We start from the raw sequence: 25,778 nt of genomic DNA, 5'->3' as shown, positions 1-25,778 counted from the left end.
AAAAGATATTTTCTTCCATCCTTTTGGATGAGGAAGAACAAAGCATACCATCAGAGGAAGACATAAAAGCCAAGGCTTCCACATCCACAACAAAAAAATCTGCAATGGTCTCAGACCATGGAAGAGCTCAAAAAGGATTTTGAAAATCAAGTAAGAGAGGTGGAGGAAACATTGGGGAGAGAAATGAGAGTGATGTAAGAAAATCATGAAAAGTGAGCTTGCTAAATGAGACCCAAAAAAATGTTGAAGAAAATAACACCTTTAAAAATAGACTAACCTAAATGTTAAAAGAGGTCCAAAAGCCAATGAGGAGAAGAATGCTTTAGAAAGCAGAATTAGTCAAATGGAAAAGGAGCTTCAAAAGCTCACTGAAGAAAATAGTTCTTTAAAAATTAGAATGGAACAAGTGGAAGCTAATGACTTTATGAGAAACCAAAAACTTGTAATACAAAACAGAAAGAATGAAAAAATAGAAGACAATGTGAAATATCTCGTTGGAAAAGCAATGGATCTGGAAAATAGATCCAGGAGAGATAATTTAAAATTATTAATCTACTTGAAAACCATGATCAAAAAAAAAGAGCCTAGATAGACACCATCTTCCAAGAAATTATTAAGGAAAACTGCCCTTATATTCGAGAACCAGAGGGTAAACTAGAATTCACCAATCACCTCCTGAAAGAGACCCCCAAAAGAAACACTCCTAAGAATATTGTAGCTAAATTCCAGAGTTCCCAGGTCAAGGAGAAAATGTTGCAAGCAGTCAAAAAGAAACCATTCAAGTATTGTGGAAATACAATCAGGATAACACAGGATTTAGCAGCTTCTACATTAAGGGATCAAAGGGCTTGGAATATGATATTCTAGAGGTCAAAGAAGATAGGATTAAAACTAAGAATCACCTACCCAGCAAAAGTGAGTATCACACCTCAGGGGAAAAAATGGAATCTTCCAAGCATTCTTGTTGAAAAGACCAGAGCTGAATAGAAAATTTGACTTTAAAGTACAAGATTCCAGAGAAACATGAAAAGATAAACAGGAAAGAGAAATCTTTAAGGAACTCGTTAAAGTTGAACTGTTTACATTCCTACATGGAAACGTGATTTATAACTCATGAGACCTTTTTCTGTATTAGAGTAGTTAGAGGGAATATATACATACATACATACATACATATATATGTAGGTGTGTATGAGTATGTATGTGTAGGTATGTATATGTACGTGTACGTATGTGTGTATACAAACACACATAGAGGGCGCTTGGTGAGCTGAATATGAAGGGAGAATACCTAAAAATATTAACTTTACTGTTGAATGTACTAGGAATAAGAGAAAGGAAGAGGTACAATGTAGCAAATCAATCTCACATACAAGAGGGAAGAAAGATCTTCTACAATGGAGGGGAAGAGGGGGAGATGAAAGGAAATAATTGAGCCTTACTGTTGTTGGATTTGTCTTAAGGAGGGAATAACACACTCATTTGGATATGGAAATCTATTTTATCCTGCAGGAAGGCAATGGGGAAGAGAATAGGAGAGGGAAGATAATAGAAAGGACAGCAGATTGGGGAAAGGGATAATTAGAAGCCAACACTATTATGGGAGGACAGGTCAAGGAGAGAATGTAATAAATGAAGGGCAAGATAGGGCAGAAGGAAATGTGGTTAGTCTTTTACAACATAAATATTGTGGAAGTGCTTTGCGTTGTTACACATGTATGACCTATATTGAATAATTGCTTGTTTTCTCAGTGAGGATGGGTGGGGTGGGAAAGAGAGAATATGAGGGAGGGAGCTCAAAGCTTTAAGAATGAATGTTAAAATTGTTTTAGCATGCAACTGGGAATTAAGGTATACAGGCAATGGAGGATAGAAATCTATTTTTCCCTACAGGAAAATAGAGGAGAAGAGGAGTGGAAGAAGGGTGGGTAATAGAAGGAAGGATAGACTGGAGGAAGGGGTGGATGGGGTATATGTTGTCCTGGGATGGGAGTGGGGAGAAAACTCTGAATTCAAATTCTTGTGGAAGTGAATGTTAAAAACTGAAAAATAAATAAATTATATATTTAAAAAAAATCATTGCTTTGTAGTATAGATCTGGTAGCCCTAAACTTGGCAATCTGTTAACTTTTTTCATTATTATTGTCCTTTGAAATTCTTGAGTTTTTATACCTTGAAATGTATTTAGTTATTATTTTGTCTCTTTTTATAAAACATCTCTTTGATAATTTCATTGGGATAGTACTATGTACAGAGTGATTTGGGTAATATAACAATATTTTGAACTGATCAATAAGCATATAGTATCTGTCTGTTTAGAACTGTCTTTATTTATAGAAAAACTGCATTGTAGTTGAATTTATGTAAGCCCTATGTATATACCTTGGTAGATCAGATCTCTTAATATTATACATTTTGTTGTTATCTTAAAGGGAACTTATTTTCCAGTCTTTTTCTCGAAGGGTGATTTTTTTTTATCAATATACGAGAATTTTGGTGGTTTTGTAGATTTTTTTTTTGGTATACTGCCACTTTGTTGGTTATTAATTATCTCAGTTCCATTGTTTCTCTGATCATATAGGGATATATCCTGTGGAGTGTCTAGAATTGTATGTGGACATGTGCTGTTTAACCTTTATATCAGTGACTTGGGTAAAGGGATAATCAGCATGCTTGTTAAATTTTCAGATAACACAGAGTTGGGGGAGGATTGGTAAGGTACTAGATGACCGAGTTAGAATGCCAAAAAGTCTTTCACCAAGTCCAGGACAATGGACCAAATCAAGAGGAAATGTAATAGGGTTAGACGTAGTCTTATTCCTAGATTCAGAAAATCTTTAAGTTAGGAGAGATTCAGCAGTTTATCTGAAAAAGATTGGGTGTTTTATGAGACTATAAGCTTAACAAGAGTCAACAGTGTGATATATAGCAGCCAAAAAAGCTAGTAGTTCAATTGACCTTTGCCCTGATTCAACCCCATTTACAGTATGGTATTCAAGTCTGGTGGCACATTTTAAGGACATTGATCAAGGAGAGTTTATCCGGAGAAGGACAATCAATCTTGAAGGGCCCATAAAGATTGGATGAGGTAACTGGAGATTTTTAGTTTGAAAAACAGAAGACTCCCTAGAAAGAAGAATCAGGAAGTGGATAGAACTTAAAAAGAAGAGAATTTAGACTTTATGAAGGGGAAAATTCATTATAATTAGAGCTGTCCCAAAATGTGATTGATTGTCTAGGAAGCAGTAGGTTCCTGTTCTTTGGGAGTCTTCAAATAAAAACTGTACAAGTTGAACCAAATGACCTTTTGGGGTCCAGTTTTGAAATGCTGTAATTCTTTGCTTCTAGTTCTTAGGTCATTTTCTGAGATCATTTTCATATCATTCTTTTTGCTTATGTTTATTGTCTCATGTTTTTTAACTTCTCTGATAGCTATAGCTAGCATTTCTCTTACGTTGTCAAGCAAAAGTAGAGATAGTGCACAAGCTTGCTTTACTTGAGATCTTATTGGGAAAATTTCTTAATGTTTCTCTAACAAATAATTGCAACTTTTGTTTTAGATAATAAAGGAAGATCCTTTTATTCCTATTTTTAAAATGCTTTTAATGTAAATGAATACAGCATATATTACTTGTCTGTACCTGTTGATGTAATCATTTTTATCTTTGTGATTGTGAATTATTTTTGATTATATTATCATAGTATTTTTATTCATTTTAGCTTATAACTTTCTCTGGTTTAGTTCTTCCTGGTTTAGGTATCAGCACCATATTTTGATCATAAACAGAATTTGTTAGGACTCCTTTCCCAGTTTTTCCAAATAGTTTATATAGTTTTGGAATTAATTGTCCTTTAAATGTTTGATAGAGTTCACTTGTAAATCCATGTGACCCTGGTGATTTCTTTATTCCTTAGGGAATTCATTGATGGCTTGCTCAGTTTCTTTTTCTGTATTGGGGTTATTTAAGTATTTTATTTCCTCTTTTGTTAATCTGGGTAGTTCATATTTTTGAAAATATTAATCCATTTTACTTAGATTGTCAGATTTATTGGCATACAGTCAAGCAGAATACCTCCTAAATATTTTAATTTCCTCTTCATTGGTCTTTTTTCATTTTTGATACTGGTAATTTGGTTTTCTTTCTTTTTTTAAATCAAATTAACCCAAGGTTTATCTGCTTTATTGTTGTTTTCATAATTCCAGCTCTTAAGTTTTATTTTTTAGTTTGATAGTTTTCTTAATTCCAATTTTATAATCTCTCCTTTGATTTTCAGTATTTCTAATTTGGTATTAAATAGGGGATTTTTAATTTGTTCTTTTTTCTGTCTTTTTTAATTGCATGCCCAATTCATTTACCTCCTCTTTCTCTATTTTATTCATGTAACCATTTAGGGAAGGTAGGTGGTGTAGTGGTTAGAGTACCAGTTCAGGAGTCGAGGACCTGAGTTCAAATTTCACCTCAGACACTTGACATTTACTAGCTGTGTGACCTTGGGCAAGTCACTTAACCCCAACTGCCTCATCCTGGGTCATCTCCATTCATCCTGATGAATATCTGGTCCCTGGATTCAGATGGCTCTGGAGGAGAAGTGAGGCTGGTGACCTGCATAGCCCTCCCTCACTCAAAACAAAGTCAGGTGAAAGTCATGTCATCATTTATCTGATGGCATGGTCTTCTTCGGCAACGAAGGATGAACATACTTACATACATGTAACCATTTAGAGATATAAAAATTTCCCTAAGAACTGCTTTGGCTGCATCCCATAAGTTTTGGTATGTTGTCTCATTATTGCCATTCTTTTTGATAAAGTTATTGTTTCTATTTGTTGTTTGAACCACTCATTCTTTAGCCTTAGATTGTTTAGTTTCCAATTAATTTTTAGTCTGTATTTCCATGGCAAATCAAAACGACTCTGAGGTACCACATCACACCTATCAGATTGGTTAACATGACAAAACAGGAAGATGATAAATGTTGGAGGAGATGTGGGAAAGTTGGAATACTAATTCATTGTTGGTGGAGCTGTGAGCTGATCCAACCATTCTGGAGGGCAATCTGGAACTATGCCCAAAGGGCTACAAAATATGCATACCTTTTGACCCAGCAATATCGTTTCTAGGACTGTATCCCAAAGAAATCATAAAAATGGGAAAGGGTCCCACATGTACAAAATATTTGTAGCAGCTCTCTTTGTGGTGGCGAAGAACTGGAAATCAAGGGGAGATGCCCATAAATTGGGGAATATCTAAACAAGTTGTGGAATATGAATGTAATGGAATACTATTGTGCTATAAGAAATGACGAACAGGAAAACTTCAGAGAGGCCTGGAAGGACTTATATGAACTGATACAGAGTGAAAGGAGCAGAACCAGGAGAACTGTGTGAGGAATTTTTAGGGTAGGCTTAGCCCTTCACAGCAATGCAGGGACCTAAAAAATTCCCAGTGGACTTGAGGCAAAATGCCTTCCACACCCAGAGAAAAGGCTATGGAATGGGATCACAGAATGAAGCAGACCATTTACTTTTGTGTTATGTTTTGTTTTTCACGGTTTCTCCCATTCATTTTAATTCTTCTATGCAACATGACTGAAGTGAAAATGTATTTAATAAGAATGTATGTGTAGAACCTATATAAGATTGCGCACTATCTCCAGGAGATGGGGGGAGAAATCTAAATGATTTGTCAAAGTGATTGTAGAAAACTGAAAACAAATAAATTAAAAAAAAGAAGAGAGCGATCAACAGTGTCTATTAAAGGCTGCCGAGAGGTCAAGAAGAGTGAGGAATGAGAAAGTGCCATTTGGCAATTAAGAGACCATTGGTAACTAAGAAGAGAGTTGAGAGGTTTTGCCTTGGTAAAGATAGGGCCACCTCTTTGTGGAAAAGAACTGAAGGAGGAAAAAGTGGTAGAAGGCAAGTCACCTGAATGATTTGAAGATGGAAGAAGGAGCTCAAGACAAAAGGCCTCAATTTGTTGTATAAAATATGAAGGAATGTTCTCAGCTGAGGAGGAGGAGGGGGAACCATGGAGATTTGAGGAGGAATGAAAAGGTTGGAAAAGCCACTGTGGAAAGTAAGTGGAAGGTGTAGAAAGATTGCTTGGAAGCAGTGATGAAGATAAATAAATTTTAAATTTACTTAAATATAAATTTTAAAAATAAAATGTTTAATGAACCTAATCAGAATGGTTGAATCATTTTCTCCACTTTTGCTTAACAGTACGTGTGTAGGAATAGTGACGGATAGTGGAAGTGATCCAAGCCTGAGTCTTGGCAGAGCACAAGATATGATTAAGGGCCAGGGACTCAAGAGTGTTTGTAGAGTCAAATTGGTTCACCAAAGGATCAAGATGGGGGAAAGATGAGAGAGTAGCTAGTACAGGCATAGTGGTCTAGGAGTAAACTAGGGGTGGAGAGATTGAAGATGATGGTATGAACAAAGAATGTGTAAGGGACAGCAGAGGGGGAAAGCAGAAAGCCAATAAATTATGGTCAGATAAGGGGATTTTAAAATTCTTTTTTTTTAATATTAATTTTACTTATTTTCAGTGTTCTACAATCACTGCCATATAACTTAGACTTTTTTCCGCTCCCTCTTCCTACTTTCCACCTCCCTCCCCAAGATGGCATACTGTTTTATATAGGTTCCGCACATACATTCCTATTAAATACATTTTCACCATAGTCGTGCTGTGTAGAAAAATTAAAATGAATGGGAGAAATCATATAACAAACCAAAAGCTAATACAAAAAAAATGATCTGCTACATTCTGCGATTGAATTCCATAGTTCATTTTCTGGATGTGGAAGGCATTTTGCCTTAAAAGACCATTGGGAATTTTTTTAAATCCTTGCATTGCAATGAAGTTCCAAGTCTACCAGAAAAAAATCTTGCACACTGTGGTTATTGCTGTGCACAAAGTTCTCCTGGTTCTGCTCCTTTCACTCATCATCATAATAAGTCTTTCCAGGCCTCTCTGAAGTCTTCCTGTTCATCATTCCTTATAGCACAATAGTATTCCATTACATTCGTATACCATAATTTATTCAGCCATTCCCCAATTGATGGGCATCCCCTCTATTTCTAGTTTTTGGCCACCACAAATAGTGTTGCTATAAATATTTGTGTACGTGTGGGACCCTTTCCCATTTTTATGATCTCTTGGGGATACAGTCCTAGAAATGATATTGCTGGGTCAAAGGGTATGCATATTTTTGTAGCCCTTTGGGCATAGTTCCAGACTGCCCTCCAGAATAGTTTGATCAGATCACAACTTCTCCAACAATGAATTAGCGTTCCAGCTCTCCCACATCCTGTCTAACATTTATCATCTTCCTGTTCTGTCATGTTAACCAATCTGATAGGTGTTATGTGGTACCTTAGAGTTATTTTGATTTGCATCTCTCTAATCAATAGTGATTTAGAGCATTTTTTCATATGACTATAGATATCTTTAATTTCTTCCTCTGAAAACTGCCTGTTCATATCCTTTGACCATTTATCAATTGGGGAATGACTTGTATTTTTGTACATTTGACTCAGTTCTCTATATATTCTAGAAATGAGGCCTTTTCCACAGATACTAGTTGCAAAAATTCTTTCCCAGTTTTTTGCATCCCTCTGAATCTTGGTTGCTTTAGGTTTAGTTGTGCAAAAACTTTTCAGTTTAATGTAATCAAAATTATCCATCTTGCACTTCATAATGCTTTCTATCTCTTCTTTAGTCAAAAATTCTTCCCTTCTCCATAAATCTGATAAATACACTATTCCTTGCTCCACCAATTTGTCCATAGTATCAATCTTTATACCTAGATCGTATCCTCATTTCGACTTTATTCTTGTATACAGTGTCAGGCATTGGTCTATGCCTAGTTTCTGTCACACTGTTATCTAGTTTTCCCAGCAATTTTTGTCAAACAGTGAGTTCTTATCCCAGAAGCTGGGGTCCTTGGGTTTATCAAACAGTAGATTGCTGTATTCATTGCCTATTGTGTCTTGAGTACCAAGCCTATTCCACTTGCCTACCCTTCTGTTTCTTAGGCAATACCAAGTGGTTTTGATAATTGCTGCTTTATAATACAATTTGAGATCTGGTAGCGCTAGACCACCTTCCCTAACATTTCTTTTCATTAGTCCCCATGAGGTTCTGGACTTCTTGTTCTTCCAGATGAATTTTGGTATTATTTTTTCCAGCTCTAGAAAATAATTATCTGATAGTTTGATTGGTATAGCACTAAATAAATTAATTAATTTAGGTAGAATTGTCATTTTTGTTATATTGACTTGGCGTACCCATGAGCAACTGATGTTTTTCCACTTACTTAGATCTGAGTTTATTTGTGCAAAAAGTGTCTTGTAATTGTGTTCATATAGTCCCTGGGTTTGTTTTGGCAGATAAATTCCCAAGTATTTTATAGTATCTACCCTAGCTTTAAATGGGATTTGTCTTTCTATCTCTTGCTGTTGGGCCTTGTTGCTAATATATAGAAATGCAGAAGATTTGTGCAGATTTATGTTGTAACCTGCAACTTTGCCAAAGTTGTTTATTATTTCAAGTAGTTTTTTACTTGAATCTCTGGGATTCTGTAAGTATATCATCATATCATATGCAAAGAATGATAACTTAGCTTCTTCTTTGCCTATTTTAATTCCTTCAATTTCTTTATCTTCTCTAATTGCTACAGCTAACATTTCTAGTACCATATTGAATAACAGTGATGATAATGGACATCGTTGTTTCACCCCTGATCTTATTGGAAATGCATATAGCTTATCTTCATTGTATAATGCTTGCTGAAGGTTTTAGGTAGATACTGCTTATTATTTTATGGAAAATTCCCTTTATTCCTGTGGTCTCCGTTGTTTTTAATAGGAATGGGTGTTATATTTTCCCAAAAGCTTTTTCTGCATCTATTGAGATAATCACGTAACTCATGTTCTGTGAGTTTTATTGTTGATACAATCAAAAATGCTAATAGTTTTCCTAATATTGAACCAGCCCTGCATTGCTGGTGTGAATCCTACATGATTATATTGTATTATTCTCGTGATATTTTGCTGTATTCTTTTTGCTAAAATCTTATTTAAATTTTTTGCATCTTTATTCATTAGAGAAATTGGTGTATAATTTTCTGTTTTGTCTCTTCCTGGTTTCAGTGTCAAAACCATATTTGTATCATAAAAAGAATTTGAGAGTACTCCTTCTTCCCCAATTTTCCCAAATAGTCTATATAATATTGGAATTAACTGTTCTTTAAACGTTTGATAGAATTCCCTTGTCAATCCATCTGGCCCTGGAGATTTTTTCCTAGGGAGTTTATTGATGGCTTGTTTAATTTCTTTTTCTGAGATGGGGTTATTTAAGTATTCAACTTCCTCTTCTGTTAATCTGGACAATTTTTATCTTTTAAAATACTCATCCATCTTGTTTAGTCTGTCAAATTTATGGCCATAAAGTTGGGCAAAATAATTTCTAATTATTGTTTTAATTTCCTCCTCATTAGAGTTGAGTTCACCCCTTTCATTTTTGAGGTTGGTAATTTGGTTTTCTCCTTTTTTTTAATTAGATTGACCAAAGGTTTATCAATTTTATTAGTTTTTTTCATAAAGCCAACTATTAGTTTTATTTATTAGTTCAATAGTTTTCTTAATTTCAATTTTATTGATCTCTCCTTTGGTTTTCAGTATTTCTAATTTGTTATTTACTTGGGAATTTTCAATTTGTTCTTTTTTTAGCTTTTTCATCTGCATGCCCAAGTCGTTGATCTCCTCTTTCTGTATTTTATCCATGTAGGCATTCAGAGATATAAAACTTCCTCTAAGAACTGCTTCTGCAGTATCCCATAAGATTTGGTAGGTTGTCTCGTTATTGTCATTCTCTTGAATGAAGTTGTTGATTGTTTCTATGATTTGTTGTTTAACCCACTCCTTCTTTAGGATTAGATTATTTAGTTTCCAATTAATTTTTGGTTTATCTTTCCATGGCAATTAAATTCCATATAATTTTTATTGCTTTATGATCTGAGAAGGATTCATTGACTATCTTTGCTTTTCTGCACTGGCTAGAACATGGTCAATTTTTGTACATGTGCCATGTACCACGAGAAAAAGGTATATTCCTTTCTCTCCCCATTCAGTTTTGTCCAGAGATCTATCATATCTACCTTATGCAGAGTTTTATTCACGTCTATAACTTCTTTCTTGTTTATTTTAAGGTTAGATTTATCAAGTTCAGAGAGGGGGAGGTTGAGGTCCCCCACTAGTATAGTTCTGCTGTCTGTTTCTTCCTGCAACTCCCCCAACCTCTTCTCTAAGAATTTGAATGCTACACTACTTGGAGCATACATGTTTAGTAATGATATTGCTTCATTGTCTGTGGTGCCTTTTAGCAGGATATAGTTTCCTTCCTTATCTCTTTTGATTAGATCTGTTTCTGCTTTTGCTTTGTCTGAGATTAGGATTGCTACCCCTGCTTTTCTTACATCAGCTGAAGCATGATATATTCTGGTCCAACGTTTTACCTTTACTCTGTGTGTATCCCCCCATTTCAAGTGTGTTTCTTGTAAACAAAATATTGTGAGATTATGACTTTTAATCCATTCTGCTATCTGTCTCTGTTTTATAGGAGAGTTTGTTCCATTCATATTCACAGTTATGATTATAATCTGTGTCTTTCCCTCCATCCTCTTTCCCACCATTTGTGCTTTTTGTTCTCCCATCTCCCTTCCCCACTCAATAGAGTTTTCACTTTTGACCACCCCCTCCCACAGTCTTCCCTTCCTTCTTTCAGCCCCCCTCCCTTTTACTCCCCTTTACCCTTACTACTTCTTCCCTTCCTTTTAGCTTCCCCTCCCCTTTCTTCCCTCTTCCCCTCCTACTACCTATAGAGCTAGTTAGATTTATATACTTTATTAAGTTTATTGTTCCCTCCTTGAACCAAATCAGATGAGAGTACCTCTCAAACAATGCTCATCTCCATCCCCTCTTTCCCTCTACTATAATATAATTTTGTACTTCTTCCTGTGTTGTAATTTATCATTTTCTGCTTCCTCCTTTTCACATCTCCTGTTACAGTTCCTTTGCATGCAGGAATCACATTTTTATCATTACATCATTTACTTTATACCTATTCCCTCTATCTATGTATATCCATGTTATACTTCAAAATAGATGTACAATTCTCAAGGTTAACAAATATCATCTTCCGTTATAGGGAGGTAAACAGTTTGTCCAAATTGAGTAACAAGTTTTTCTTTTCCCGTTTACCTTTTTATACCTCTCTTGAGAGCTGCGTTTGAAGATCAGATTTTCTATTGAGTTCTTGCCTTTTTGTCAGGAAGATCTAAAAATCACTTATGTCATTGAATATCCATCTCCTTGCCTGAAATGTTGTGCTGAACTTTGCTGAGTATTTGATCCTTGGTTGTAGTCCCAGCTCCTTTGCCTTACAGAATATCGTATTCCAATTCCTTCAATCTTTTAATGTAGAAGCTGCAAGGTCCTGTGTGGTCCTGACTGTAGCTCCTTGACATTTGAATGGTTTCTTTCTGGCTGCCTGTAGTCTTTTCTCCTTCACTTGATAGTTCTGGAATTTGGCAACAATATTTCTTGGTGTTTTTAGTTTGGGATTCTTTTCGGGAGGTGAACGGTGGATTCTTTTGATGACTATTTTGCCCTCTGGATCTAGCCCTCCTGGGCAGTTTTCCTTGATGATTTTTTGGAAGATATTGTCCTCTTTTTTTCATCATGGCTTTCTAGTAGGCCAATAATTCTTAAATTTTCTCTCCTGGATCTGTTTTCCAGGGTAGTTGTTTTTCCAATTAGATATTTTACATTTTCTTCTATCTTTTCATTCTTTAGACTTTGTTTGACTGATTCTTGATGTCTCATAGAGTCATTAGTTTCTACTTGCCCAATTCTAATTTTTATCAAATTGTTTTGTTAACTTTTGCCTCTCCTTTTCCATCTGTGTCCAATTATTCCTTTTAAGGAATTATTTTCCCTAGTTATTTTTTGTACTTCCTTTTCCATTTGTTCAATTTTCCTTTTTAATAAGCTGCTCTCTTTATAGAATTCTTTTTTCATACTTTGTAAATCATTGGCCAGTTTTTCTTCCATTTCCTTCTTCAGCTGTTCCAGGAGAGCTGTTTGTGCACACAAGCAGTTCATAGTCCCTTATGAAGTTTCAGATGGGAGTATAGTCTCAATACTGACCTCTTTGGTATTCGTATTTTGGTCTTTGTCCCCATAGAAAGTCTCTGTGGTCTTTTCCTTCCTCCTTTGCTTCTTGCTCCTGATGGTGAGGCTATGTGTGTATGTGTGTATGTGTGTTGTGGCCTCTGGTTTTTTTCAGCTAGAAGCTAGAGAACCTGGTGTTGAGCTGCTGGTGTGTGGTAGCAAAGGGCAGGTGCCTTTTTTCTTTTTATTTTGTGTTTCCCAGCTTAACCCTGGGACTAGCTTGTTAAGTGTAGGAGAAGGGTGGTCTGTCATGGGAGATCTCCTCAGCTGAGCTAGAGCAAAGGCAAGCTCAGCACTTGGTGATATCCTGGCTGCTCTATTGTCTTCCCATTTCCCCTGGAGTGCTGAGGCATACCTGGGTCCTAGTGTGAGTTTCCAGTGCCCGCCCCCCCCCCCCCCCGGGCCTCCTCTCCTTCTGATTCACCTCTGCCACAGTAAGAGGAATATTCTTTAGTGATTTTTCTAGCCTCAGTTGCTACGAGACTGTTTGCCCCTTCTGTTGATCCTACTGATCCAGGATTTTTCTGGGGAAATATTTTATGGTTCTTTTGAGGTCAGTAAGAGGAGGGAGAGAGAGCATTTACTGATCACCCTGCCATTTTGGCTCCTAGAAGTTCAAGCAGGTGACTTACAGACATTTAATCTGCAGGGTGAAAGTCTCAGGAGTGCCTGTGGCTGATACCTGGGGCTCAGTGGCTGTCACTCGCTAGGCTCCCACTAGTCTCCCACCCTGGGCTGCCACTCTGCCTTTCTGTTGTGCTGCTGGTGCCTCTGGCCACCCTGGGGCTTTCCTCCTTGGCCGTGCCACAGCTGGATGCACTGTGCTGTGGGCTCACCCCCACGGAACAAATCCTTCCTGTCAACCTTCCAGTCTGTCCTGGTCTGTGAATCTGCCACAGTCCTATTGGATTCTGCATCTACAAAATTTGGTCAGATTCTCTTTTTGGAGGTATCTGAAGGAGTTTGTCTAAGAGCTCAGGTGAGTAGTTGCTCTTACTCCGCCCCCTGGATTTTAGAATTCTTGAGCAAGCAGGGGATGCATTAGACATGGACACCTTTGTGGGTTGAAGACTAGGTCATGGGAAGTGAGTAGGTGGAGTAACTGAATGGTTTAGGGCTTTTGAGGGAGAGTTACTATATGTGTTGCAGTTCCCTAGTATGAAGGCAGGAAGGAGTTGGAGAGGACAGAAAAATTGTGAGCCAGGTGCTAAATTCTATGAGAAAGGAAAGGAAATGACATGAAGATCTATAGACAACAACTACCAGAATTTTGATTAGAGAGCAGATATGAATGTCATGAGCCTTAAAGAAGGAGAGATTACTGAGTGATGGAGATAAGGCGAGAACTGGGAAATGGCAGTGGGGAGCAAGGAATATTCCAATACCCCAGTCTCAACCCATCAGCCAAAAGGAATGAGTAAAGTTAAGTCAGTACTGGAAAGGGTAACCAAGGGAGTCTGTTTCATTGAGAAGCCAGGTCTTGGTGGATCTTGATGGAAGAGTAAAAGATATTGGATGGAAAGAAGTTTGTTGCCTATAGAATAGGCATTCTAGAAGGAGTAGATGGAATTTGGTTAGGAATCTGGTATGGGAGGTTTGAGGGGGATGGAAATAAGGAATTAAATGGTGGAGAATAAGATTTGGATTATCAGAATTACTAGGATGTATAGGGTATATGTTCATCATTGAGTGGAAGGCACCACTTCTATGCCCAGAGGAGGCTGAAGATTAGTCTAGAGACAAACACAACAGGAAATGGAAGGAAGGCACATGATCTTCTCATCTTCCCTCTTCTGAAGGCTGGAGATTAGGTAGGAGACAATGAAACAGGATACGGAGGTCAAACCTTTTACAGCAGGTGTTAGAAATCCCACTACTTTCCATCTTTCCTCTTCCTTCAGGGCACAGGCTCATCAGGAGATAAAAGTTCTGAGATCAGAGGGAAGGTCACTCCCCCAACAGAAGTTTACCATATCGTAAAAGTCAGGCAATCAAGCTGATAGGTGCAGCAGGAGATGGAAATTACCTTGTGATGGTGCAGATGGAAGCCTGTCTGGCTTTTCACCACTTTCAGGGAAAATAAGCAGCAGGAGATGGAAAGGAAAACCTGAGGTCACAGATATGATCAGAGGAAGTCTTGCTCTTCTTGCCACCTCACCAATCAGAAGTCAGTTGGCTCCAGGAAACAAAAAATATTAGAACAAAATAAAAAAATAGAAAAAATGAAATTTCAAGATCTGGTATCAAAAAATAACCCAGAAAACTGATCAAGTAGAAATAATTTAAGAATTATTTGACTTCCTGAAAAATCATGACTTAAAAAAGCTTGCAATTTCAAGAAATTGTAAGTGGATTGGTTCTATTCTAAAGGTTTGAAGATGATAAAGAGAAGGCAAGATAAAATGAATACTCTAGTGTAGAGAGGAAAAGGAGTAGAACTTGCTATTTCTTGAAATTGGAGTGTGCAAGAAGAACATATAAACAGAGGGATTGGTAGGGGAAGGGGTATTAGAGGAACCTAATTCTTGCATGAAATGGACAAAGGAAGGTTGAACACACACGGAGAGGTTGGTGTAGAAATAAATCTAGCTTAACAAAGAAAGGGAAAGGGTGAAGTTTAGGAGGGAAGAGAATACTGGGGAAGGAATACTCAGGTAAAACAAGCTTCTGATAATAAAGGGGGGGGCTAAAAGGGGAGAGAGTAAAAAAAATTGGAATCTAAGAGGTACTTTCAGTCACCTCTTAGACAGTTGAAGAATGGCTAGACAAGTTGTTATATAAGTTTAAGGACATAATCTTGGACCATAAGAAATGGCAAAAGATAGTGATTTTGGAGAATCCTGGGTAGCATGAACTGAAGCATGGTGAAGTGAACAGAACCAGAAGGACAATTTAGACAAGGATAGCAGCATTGTGCATAAGGGTTTTGAAATAATTAAGAAGCCTTATCAAGGTGGTAGCTAACCATGTCTCTAGACAACCTATGAAGCATATTACTATGCATATCATATATTACTATGAGGCATATTACTCTCTTGACAGAGAGGTCATAGAAACAAGGTGCAGTGACACACTTTTGGACTTGACCACTGTATGGATTCGCTTTGTTTATTTATTATAAAATCCCCTCTCCACTCCCCTTTTCTCTCTGTTAATGGGAGGGGGGCAATTTCATTTTAGAACCCAGGGGAGGGCTAAATACCAAGAAAAAAAAGGGCCATTATAACACTCTTTTTAAAATGCACCTAAGAAAACTGAAGGAAATTCAGAAGGAACACACAGACAAGTAGGACAATATTAGAAACATGAGAAATGTATTATATGTCTCAAAAAAGGAGGTATTTTGATGTAAAGATTCATAGTTCCATATAGAATCCTCTTGTGAAGTACAGCTATGTATGGTGATGCTCTTTTTTGATGTTTTAAGTTCAAAATAAATTTGTTTAAAGTTGAAAACAATGTAGAAGGTCACATTATTTAGAAATTTGCGGAAAATGGAAGTAGGTACCTATTATAACTATATTTAGCTAGTCGGAGCATACTTAACAAAACAAGGAATAGAAGTGATCCAATATAAGCTTCTACATGAGATGAGGTCTTTCCTGATTCCCCCACCTATTAGTGTCCCTGCCCCCATTACTTCATATTTATTCTGTCTATACTTATATGTATACATGTCGTTATCCTGGACAGAATGCAAGCTCCTTCAGGACAAAGGCTTTCTCACTTCTGTAAGAATATCTCCAGTGCCCAGCAAACTGTTGTGAATATAATAGACACTTAATAAATGCTTTGTCCTAAAGTGTAAGACTGACCGTGTCACTACCCTACTTAATAAATTCCAGTGGCTCCCTATTCTATCTCCCTGTCTTATTTCTCTCCTCTACTCAGTTGTCAAATTTATCTTACTAAATTTGTCTTACTAAAACGTAACTCTATATAATGTCATTCTATTCAGTAAACTCCAGTGGTTCGCTGTTACCAACATAATCAAGTATACATTCCTATTTGGTTTTTAAAGCTTTTCATAACCTTTCCCCCTCCTACCTTTCCAGTCTTCTTACATACTCTTCTACCCAGTGACATTAACCTTGCTATTCCTCTCATATCTCCTGACACCTGTGTGGTTTCATTGGCTGTTCCCCAAGTCTGCAGTTTTCTCGATTTCCTCATGTCCACCTCCTTGTTTTCCTGGTTTCTTTCAAGTCCCAGCTAATATGTACTATTTGTACATAGTTGTTTGTATCTTCTCTCTCTTGTTAGGCTATGAGCTCCTTAAGAACAAGGACTATTGTTTTTATTTGCCCAGGGCCTGGCACATATTAGGCCATTAATGCTTGTTGACTGACTTGACTTAGAGAGTTGCCATCTCACTGAGAGGTGAGATGATTTGTTCAGTCACAAAGCTAGAATTTCTTTCTTGAGAACATCTCATCCCTCTTGATCTGACTTCACTTTTAACATATTAGACCTGTTCTACCCATCCTTTTCTCTGAACTTTTGAAATCTACTCTCCGAAAATGTAGAGTTTACATCAATCTGTGCTTGACTTTCCTCTCCTTATCCATCAAAAACTCTAAAATGAAATGATTACTTCCAATAGTTCCTATCATTTGTCCTTCAACAACCCCTTCTTCCATGTTGGTCAAAATAAGTTCAGATTCCCCTCGTCACTTGATTTAGATTTAAAAGATAAAATTCTCATCAAAACAAGTCAGGAGTTCATCAACTATTATGCTTTAAATACCTCAAACAGATAATCCAAATAATTATAGTCTATTACTATTATATTATACTTATGTGTGAGTTGGTATTCTGCTTCCAGAATTAGTCATCAATTTATCCCTTTGATTCAGGTGATCTGCAGCATGTTCCCACCATAATACTGTTTTTCCAAACTTTGTTATCTGTCCAGATATTTTCTATTATGCTTCATGGATATTTTTTAAAGAAGTCTCTCTTTTTGCTCTGTGATGTTTCTGTTTCCCTGCAATCATCTGAGTGTGAATCCTGCCTCAGATACTTACTAGCACTGTTACCCTGGGCAAAGTCACTTTATTAAAGTCAGCCCCAGGTTAATTATCTCTAAAAATGGATGTAGTAATATCTCCTACCTCATAGGGTTGTTACGAGAGTCAAATGAGATAAAATAATAATAGCTAAGGTTTAGATGGTGCTTACTATGTGCCAGGTACTGTGCTAAGTGCTTTAAAATTAATATCTCATTTGAGCCTCACAACAACCCCAGGAGGTAGGTACTGTTATCCCCATTTTACATTTGAGGAAATAGAGGCAATCTGAGATTAAACTACTTGCCCAGAGACACACAGTAAGTATTTGAGTCCAAATTTAATTCAGGTCTTCCTGACCACTTATTGGTCTTTATGTAAAAAGGTTTTGCAAACCTTAAGGTACTGGATAGATGCCAGCTTTCATTGTTATTTCCTACTTGTTTTTGTTCTTTCTATAAAGAAATGTTGATTATTTTCAATTTTTCATTCCTTGTTACTTTACTTTTACTTTAGGTAGCTAGTGATGTAGTAGCACAGAATTTGACATCTGGAAGCCCTGAATTCAAATCCTGCCTAAAGCCCTTACTAGTTCTCTGATCCCTGGGCAGTCATTTTATCAATATCACCCTCAGTTTCCTTATCTGTAAAAATGAGAATAAAATATCACCTACTTCCCAGGATTGTTAGGATCAAATGAGATAAAAGTGCAAATAGCACTTTGCCCAATTTAAAGCAGTGTATAAATGCCAGCTAGCCATTTATTAATGTCATTAATGTTTCTTTTCTGATTTCCTGGGTTTTTTAGGTAAAACTTCATCTAGAAACAGCTATAATCTTGTCTCCTCTTTACTGATATTTATGTCTTTGATTTCTTTCTTTTGTTTTATTGCTACCCTACTATTTCTAGAATAAATAACAGGAAAGAATGGATGAATCTTTGCTTTACCTCACTGAATTTACTGGGAAAGCTCTTAACCAGCTAGATTGTAAACTACCAGGTTATTAAGTGCCAAGGGGGCTGTCATTATTTCTCTTTTAAACCTATCATCTCTTGGTGCCTGTTTATGAATGTTCTTTGAATTGAATTAAAGTTTCGAGGCAATGTAAAAAACCCTGACCCCTACTGACATCAACCTGACAACATTTTAAATAATTGAAGCGTATCTATCTTATTCTCCCTAAATTTTCTCATTTTCAGTCAGAATACACCTAGTTTCTTCAGCCAGTCCAATGATAATGGTTTTCATCCCTCCATTTTTCTCCTCTGTATACATTCCAAAATAAATAGTTCTATGTAAGAAAGATTTTTTTCTTTTCTCAGGAAGAGTAGAGTGGTTAGATAAAAAGCAAAAACAAAATGTTCCATTTGTACAAACAGTTATTGAATTAAAGGAGGGTTAAGTAAATGTATCATTTCTTTAAAATACAGTTAGAGGAAAGATTAAAGATTACTTTAAACAGGTGTTAAGTATATCTTTAACAGGATTTCTAACCAGATCTTTTCATTTTTGTTGAAAGCCTTTTCTCCCTCTAGCAAACCTGCACTGTTCACCAGATGTTGACACTTTCCTCTGTAATGCTTTTGTGCCAGCCTGCACTGAACAAATTCACGTAGTTCCTCCTTGTCGAAAATTTTGTGAGAGAGTATACTCTGATTGTAAACAATTAATTGACACTTTTGGGATCACATGGCCTGAGGAGCTTGAATGCAGCAGGTATGGTATTATTTGTAGCTATTTTAATGCCAATACCTTAACCCTAACTGAAGGTTTGTGACAGGTTTGTTGTATAAATGAAGGAAAGATAGATTGCCTCTCTGTTATTTTTCCTTGTCTAAAATTTGGTGGCCACTATTTCATGCTGTTTATATTTGATCATTTGGATAACTAATTGGATATTCATTCTTAAAGCAATATATTGCTCCATTGTAAAATAGAATGTGGGTAAATTATTGTAGAAAATAAGAGGAGAACAAAAGCAAAGAAGTCAAAACTAAAGTGGACTCAAAAGGGAACAAGAGCAAATACATTTTGTTTGGTTATTGATTAAATTCTTTCTATCTTATGTAATGTTTGATGCAATATGTAAAATAGCTTTATGAGTTTTTCTTATTTTGCATATTTGTTTTTTTAGTGAATAGTTATTAAGTTTATAAAAAATTTTAATGTAATAAACTTAATAAATTTTTGGAGTTTTGATACTGAATGGTTTGATTTTGGTATACTGCATGTTTCTTGCCAACACATAACATAAAATCTGTTAGAAAGTTCTTCATATCACTTTTATGATTCATTTTCTCTTAAGATCAACAAAATTGATGTTTAAGACTTAGGCACTAGACCTCTATCTTGTTGAATACCATTGGTGACATCATCCAATTTCTCCAAACCATAGTTTGGAATCACTATATAGTAAGTACACATAATTCATAAACATGTCCTCTGTTTGGCCATACCTCCTAAAAATAAAGTACTATGGACAAATAAAATTGAAAAACATACTCTGTTTAAGGCAAATTTGTCACTTGATTTCCAGATCTTGTACTGAATTTTAATCTTACAAAAATTTTTAGAATAATATCATTCCTAGTGACTTGATAAATGCTTTGCAACTTTTTTTTACCAGTTACATAAAATTATAATGTTTTAGAAATATAATAAGCTCTTGATGCCCCAGTGAAATATTTTGAGTTATAATGGCTTCCCAAATAGGATTATTTATTCTATATATCCAGTTCAGAACTTTATATTCAAATTAAACTTTAGTTTTACTCTCTTATCTCAACAGAACCAGGAGCAATGGATGGAAGTTAACAAAGATGCAGATTTAGTTTCAATGTAATGAATGACTTCCTAACAATTAGTTCCAAAAGTGAAATAGGCTGCCAGAGGATATTGTGGGTTTCATTCTCTGTAGAGGGCTTTCAGAAAACTTTGACAGCTCCTTCTCGGGGATATTATCAAGGAGATTAATTGTGCTTATGACATCTAAGCTCCCTTCCAATTCAGAAGTTCTTTGATTCTCTGACAGACCTTTTGTGTCTTAGGAGCACATGCTATGAACCATATTAAGCTATTCAGTCGTAGTCTAAAATAGTCTTATGATTGATTATCAAAAATGGAACAAAATAGATAAAAAGTACCACATTGTTTAGTATACACATATATACATTAATACCATAGAACTAATGTATGTTAGACTTAGAGGGGCTTAGAAATCATCTAATACAATGGCCTTCTTTTACAAATGAGAAAACTGAAATTCAGAAAGGTTGTGTGACCCAAAATTTATTAGTACGTAGAAGAAGCAGGACTCAAATCCAGTTTTTCAGATGCTGCAAAAACAGTAGTAAAAATGTGGGTCATATAAGTTTGCTGCAACATATTTCCTTTGCAAAACAAAACAAAAGAAGTATAATGTATCATATGAAGCAAATCTTTAACATAAAACTTTCAGTGCTGAGGAGAAAAGTGGGGAGAGAACCTAAAATACTGTATTGTAGATTGATTTTAGGGTAATTTCAAATGCTTCAGTCTTCAGATTAGACACGAATGAATGAAAAACATTAAATACTAAGTGCCAGCCACTGTGCTAAGCAATAGTATGCAAAAAGAAATAGGTAGACTGTCCTTTCCCTTAGGAATCTCATTAATTGGGAGAGAGAACACATAACACAAAGTTTAGTGGTAGGGCAGATGGCAAGTCCTGAAAGTCCTAAGGGTGCAATGATGGGACAGATGGCAAGGCTCAGAGATCCTTAGGTTACTTAAGAAATTGAGGTGACAATGCCTGAAGGATTATATTACAGAAAGGCAGGGCAGATAATAGAAGACGGTGGCCAGCCAGAAACTAAGGCTTAGTGGGTCTTCATCTCATCAGAAAGAATCAAATTGTTCAAACCTTATGAGCAGTCAAGCAGCACAGACAAGGCAGGGTAGGAAGCAATAGCTTCCATCGAGCTGTCTGAAATGGGTTCTAGAACAGTCTGAGTGCAAGGAGAAGGTCAAAGGGAGAAGGCAAAGGAATAGACATAATTGTGGGAGTGTATGTATAAAACATGTTTTTATATACATGTATGGTGTACATGTGTGCAAATGTATGTACATACATATACACACATTTATATATCTATACATACATATATACATTAATTTTAGACCAACTAGCTCTCTAGCACTTAGTTGTTTGAAGTGTATATGTGTTTTGTCTTAAAAATAATTAAATTACATATCATAATTAAATTCTATAAATTGATATCTGCAATATTTTTCTCCTAAAATGTAGTAATAAGTTTCTTAATAGTATTTTTGTCCTTATAAACTGAGTTTACTTTCTTTTTATAGCTGTGATAGCTACTTATGAATTTGAAATATTGAGATAAATAATATTTAATAAGATTTTAGATCAGATGTGTTCCCAAGAGATCTCAATTCCAGATGTGTGGAGATTGTTTTTGGTTTGGTTTGGTTTTCTGGCAGGATTTAAGATTGTTTTTTGTTTTGGTTTGGTTTGGGTAGATGGTAGATCTGTAATGCAGCTAAGTTATATTTGGTCAGACTTGCAAGTCCAGGTGACACCTAAGTTACAAACCTGGGTGACTGGAAGGATGATAGTGGGGGTGTCCTTTATGGTAATAGGAATGTTAGTAAGAGGGTAGAATTTTGGAGAAATGGTAACAAGTTCAACTTTTGGGCATGTTGAGTTTAAGGTGTCTATGGAATAAGGCAGTTGAAAATGTGAAAATGAAGGTCAGTAGAGGGTTGGCAGTGGTGTGGTGATGGTGATGGTTGGTCCTTCTCAAAGAAGACCAAAGACAACACAAGGGTGATGTCTTAACTTGCTCATGAATTGGATTTAAGTAAGACAGAGCTGTTCAGTCATCATCCTCCCTCTTTCCTCCAGTCATTAGAAATTTAGTAAGACAAAAGTCAAGGTGATTGGTGATGACTTAAGATGCAGTGGATGACCTTGACCTTTCTAAGGTTTCACAAAGAAAGACCATCAACATACAAAAAGAAGCTGAAAAGGGAGGGGAATAATGGGGCACCGGGGATTATAGATATGAGAAACATCTGCATAGAGATGATAATTGAATGGGAGCTGATAAAATCACCAAGCAAAATAGTATATGGGGAGAAGAGGGCCCAGGAGAGAACCTTGGAGGACACCCATAGTTAGTAGACAGAACTTGCATCCTTTTAGTCTTGAGGGTCCCTTTAAATGTATTTTTAAATAAGTTTTTTATTGGTGTTTTTTATATCACCAAGGTTTTCCTCTTCTTCCCCTCTGAAAGACCCATCCAATATAACATTTTTTAAGATAAAAAAGAGGAAAAAATCAGCAAAACTGAAAAAGTCTGAAAGTGTACAGTGTATCACAGTCATGGACCTCCTGCCTCTTCAAAGGGGTAGAGACTGGGATGTCTTCTCCTATCTCTTCTTTTGAGCCACGCTTGTTCTTTACAATTTTGAAACATCCATTTTATCTTTTTTTGTGTCTTTCCATTTATATTGGTATAGTCATTTATTGTTTTCTTGGCTTTGATTATTTTACATTGCTTCATGTTTCTCTGTATTCATCATATTTGTTATTTCTTAGGGCATAGTAACATTCTGTTACATTCATGTCCAATAATTTACTTAGCCATTTCCCAGTACAACGTTTCCAAAGCTTTGCTTTTACAGAAAGTAGTACTGTAACTATTTTGGTGTATATTGGAGACTCTCCTCTTGTTGATAACCTCCTTGGGGATTAAGTCTAGTGGTGATATCTCTTTAAAGTCTCTTTAAGTGTTTTTAAAAAAAAGAAGCAGTAATTCATAAATGTGCCCATTTTTTCAATACAAATTTGCAGTGTTTACTCTTAAGCAGTAACACCTTTGCTATGATAAAATTTTTAATTGATGCTAATTTTATCCTGTGTTTTACTTTAGCTCATATAGCAAATTGTGAATTGAGACAAACTTATGTTTTAAGTTTCAAAAGTATTGTACTGAAGTGTATAGTCTGTAGAATAGTTGAAGTTCATTTTAACAAGTCATATAATCTGTGCAGATTGCAATACTGTGATGAGACTGCTCCAGTTGCTTCTGACCTTACCACCAAGTTTCATGACCCACCGAAAACACCAGAACAGGTTCAAAGAGACTATGGATTTTGGTGTCCAAGGCATTTGAAGACATCTGGTGGACAAGGCTACAAATTTCTTGGAATTGACCAGTGTGCACCTCCATGCCCCAACATGTATTTCAAAAATGATGAACTGGAATTTGCAAAAAGCTTCATTGGAATTGTTTCAATATTTTGCCTCTGTGCAACTTTATTTACCTTTCTGACTTTCCTAATTGATGTTAAAAGATTTAGGTACCCAGAAAGACCAATTATATATTATTCTGTCTGTTACAGCATTGTATCATTAATGTACTTTATTGGATTTTTGCTAGGCAATAGCACAGCATGTAATAAGGCAGACGAAAAACTAGAGATTGGTGAAACAGTTGTTTTGGGTTCCCAAAATAAGGCTTGTACTGTTCTCTTTATGTTTTTGTATTTTTTCACAATGGCAGGTACTGTATGGTGGGTGATTCTTACTATTACTTGGTTCTTGGCTGCGGGAAGAAAGTGGAGTTGTGAGGCAATTGAACAAAAGGCTGTATGGTTTCATGCAGTTGCTTGGGGGATGCCTGGTTTCTTGACAGTTATGCTTCTGGCTATGAACAAAGTTGAAGGGGACAATATCAGTGGTGTTTGTTTTGTTGGCCTTTATGACCTTTATGCTTCTCGATACTTTGTTTTGTTGCCTCTGTGCCTTTGTGTGTTTGTTGGATTATCTCTTCTTTTAGCTGGTATTATTTCTTTAAATCATGTACGGCAAGTTATACAGCATGATGGAAGAAACCAAGAAAAACTCAAGAAATTTATGATTAGAATTGGAGTCTTCAGCGGTTTGTACCTTGTTCCATTAGTGACACTTCTTGGATGTTATGTCTATGAGCAGATATACAGGATTATCTGGGAAACAACGTGGGTCTCTGACCATTGCCATCGATACCACATCCCATGCCCCCATCAGGTAAAAACAACCATATGGATTATTTTACTGACATAGAAGATTATGTACACTAAAATGTAATTTGTTCGTTGAGGATATTTAATCATATTTCAGATTTGGAAATTCAACATTAGTAATACTTCTGTATTCATTAAGGCACAATTTCAAGGTTGCATAATTTTTCATCTCCCCCTGTTTTTTCACCCATTGAGATATAAATTAACACATTGAGAACTTCTTAAAAATAGATATTGAGTGTCAAAAGCAAACTGGTTGGTCTGATTAAGGATAGAGTCAGAAGCTAAATGCTTGGTTGAAAGACGGAAAAGGTGGTGGTTAGGTGTGGTAGGCGAGGGGAGATGGAAAGTATTTATTGCAGAGACTTTGAGTTAACTTTGAATTTTCTTTCAGTAAAAAAGAATCAATACTTTTCTTTAAGTTGTGGTCTTAGTGAATTTCTTTTATCACCTTGTAATTTCTCACAAAATATTTTTCAGAAACATAATTTTAATAAAATATGGCTAAATCAGTCTGCTTTTTCCTAACAGGAAACATGCACCATTTGAGATAAAACATGGTTTCACTTTTCCTAAAATTCCATTTATTCAGCAAACACTGATTAAGCATCCACTGTGTAAAAGCTCTGTTAGGCATTGGGAGAATACAGATTTTAAACAAAACATGATTCCTGTCCTCAAAGAGCTTATAATCTTTTTTTTTTTTTTACTTGTTATGATTTTGGTCAGATTGCTTTATAAAAGTTTTTAAGATTTAAGATTTTTAAATTTCTGAATATAATTCTATAAGCATAGCTGTTCACAATGTTTTCCATAGAAATTTAGTTCATATGCCAACAGTTCTGTTCCAAAAATCTCAGTGCACCTTTGAGCTACTAATGTTAAAAATTGCACTGAGACTTTTGGGATACCATGTACATTCCTCTCCGTGGATTAATGTTATATCCAGTACTTCAAATACATGAATTCACTGGCATAAGTACTCCTTCTGCTGATACCATCCATAAGCCCACCATACCTCACCAGGTGATTCTGTGAACAGAAATCTTTCACTACTTGATAAAGTCAGATTCTACCTCTCTCAATGCAGCTAGACTGGACCCCAGATGATAGGCACAAAGTTCATCAATTACTTAGCCTGTAGCCAAAGCCTTTCCAGTTTGTTGGGACTTTCCAGACCTTGCATTCTACTACCATAGTCTTCAAAAATCTAGTCATCTTCATTACTCAGTGAAGCATCAGTGTGGAACTTTATAGTACATAATATTAACATTCTTCCACTAAAGTCCTATTCTGATGCCTTATTATTGTGAGACATTGCCCTGAATTCTTAAAGACTATGTCCATGAAATCCAAGTTTTGCAAGTCCTACTAAGCTAGGCGTTGTGGCATTGTGTATGGGCCCTGTCATCTGAGGACCATTTTAGATACATTCTGAGAGCTGGCCTATCAGTATAT

At 36.0% G+C, this 25,778-nt stretch overlaps 1 protein-coding gene across 3 annotated transcripts in view; it reads left to right on the top strand.

The window, feature by feature from the left end:
• Nucleotides 1-25,778, top strand: part of FZD6 (frizzled class receptor 6) — a 68,415-nt gene that overhangs the window by 22,984 nt on the left and 19,653 nt on the right. For all 3 annotated transcript variants that reach the window (XM_072603329.1, XM_072603328.1, XM_072603330.1), the window contains exons 3-4: nucleotides 18,772-18,968; nucleotides 23,307-24,324. In XM_072603329.1, coding sequence (XP_072459430.1) covers nucleotides 18,772-18,968; nucleotides 23,307-24,324 — 1,215 coding nt within the window. The remainder of the gene's footprint in view (nucleotides 1-18,771; nucleotides 18,969-23,306; nucleotides 24,325-25,778) is intronic.

This window comes from Notamacropus eugenii, chromosome 4 (assembly GCF_028372415.1).
Source record: "Notamacropus eugenii isolate mMacEug1 chromosome 4, mMacEug1.pri_v2, whole genome shotgun sequence".
NCBI lineage: Eukaryota > Metazoa > Chordata > Mammalia > Diprotodontia > Macropodidae > Notamacropus > Notamacropus eugenii.
This window is presented reverse-complemented; position numbering and strand designations above follow the sequence as displayed.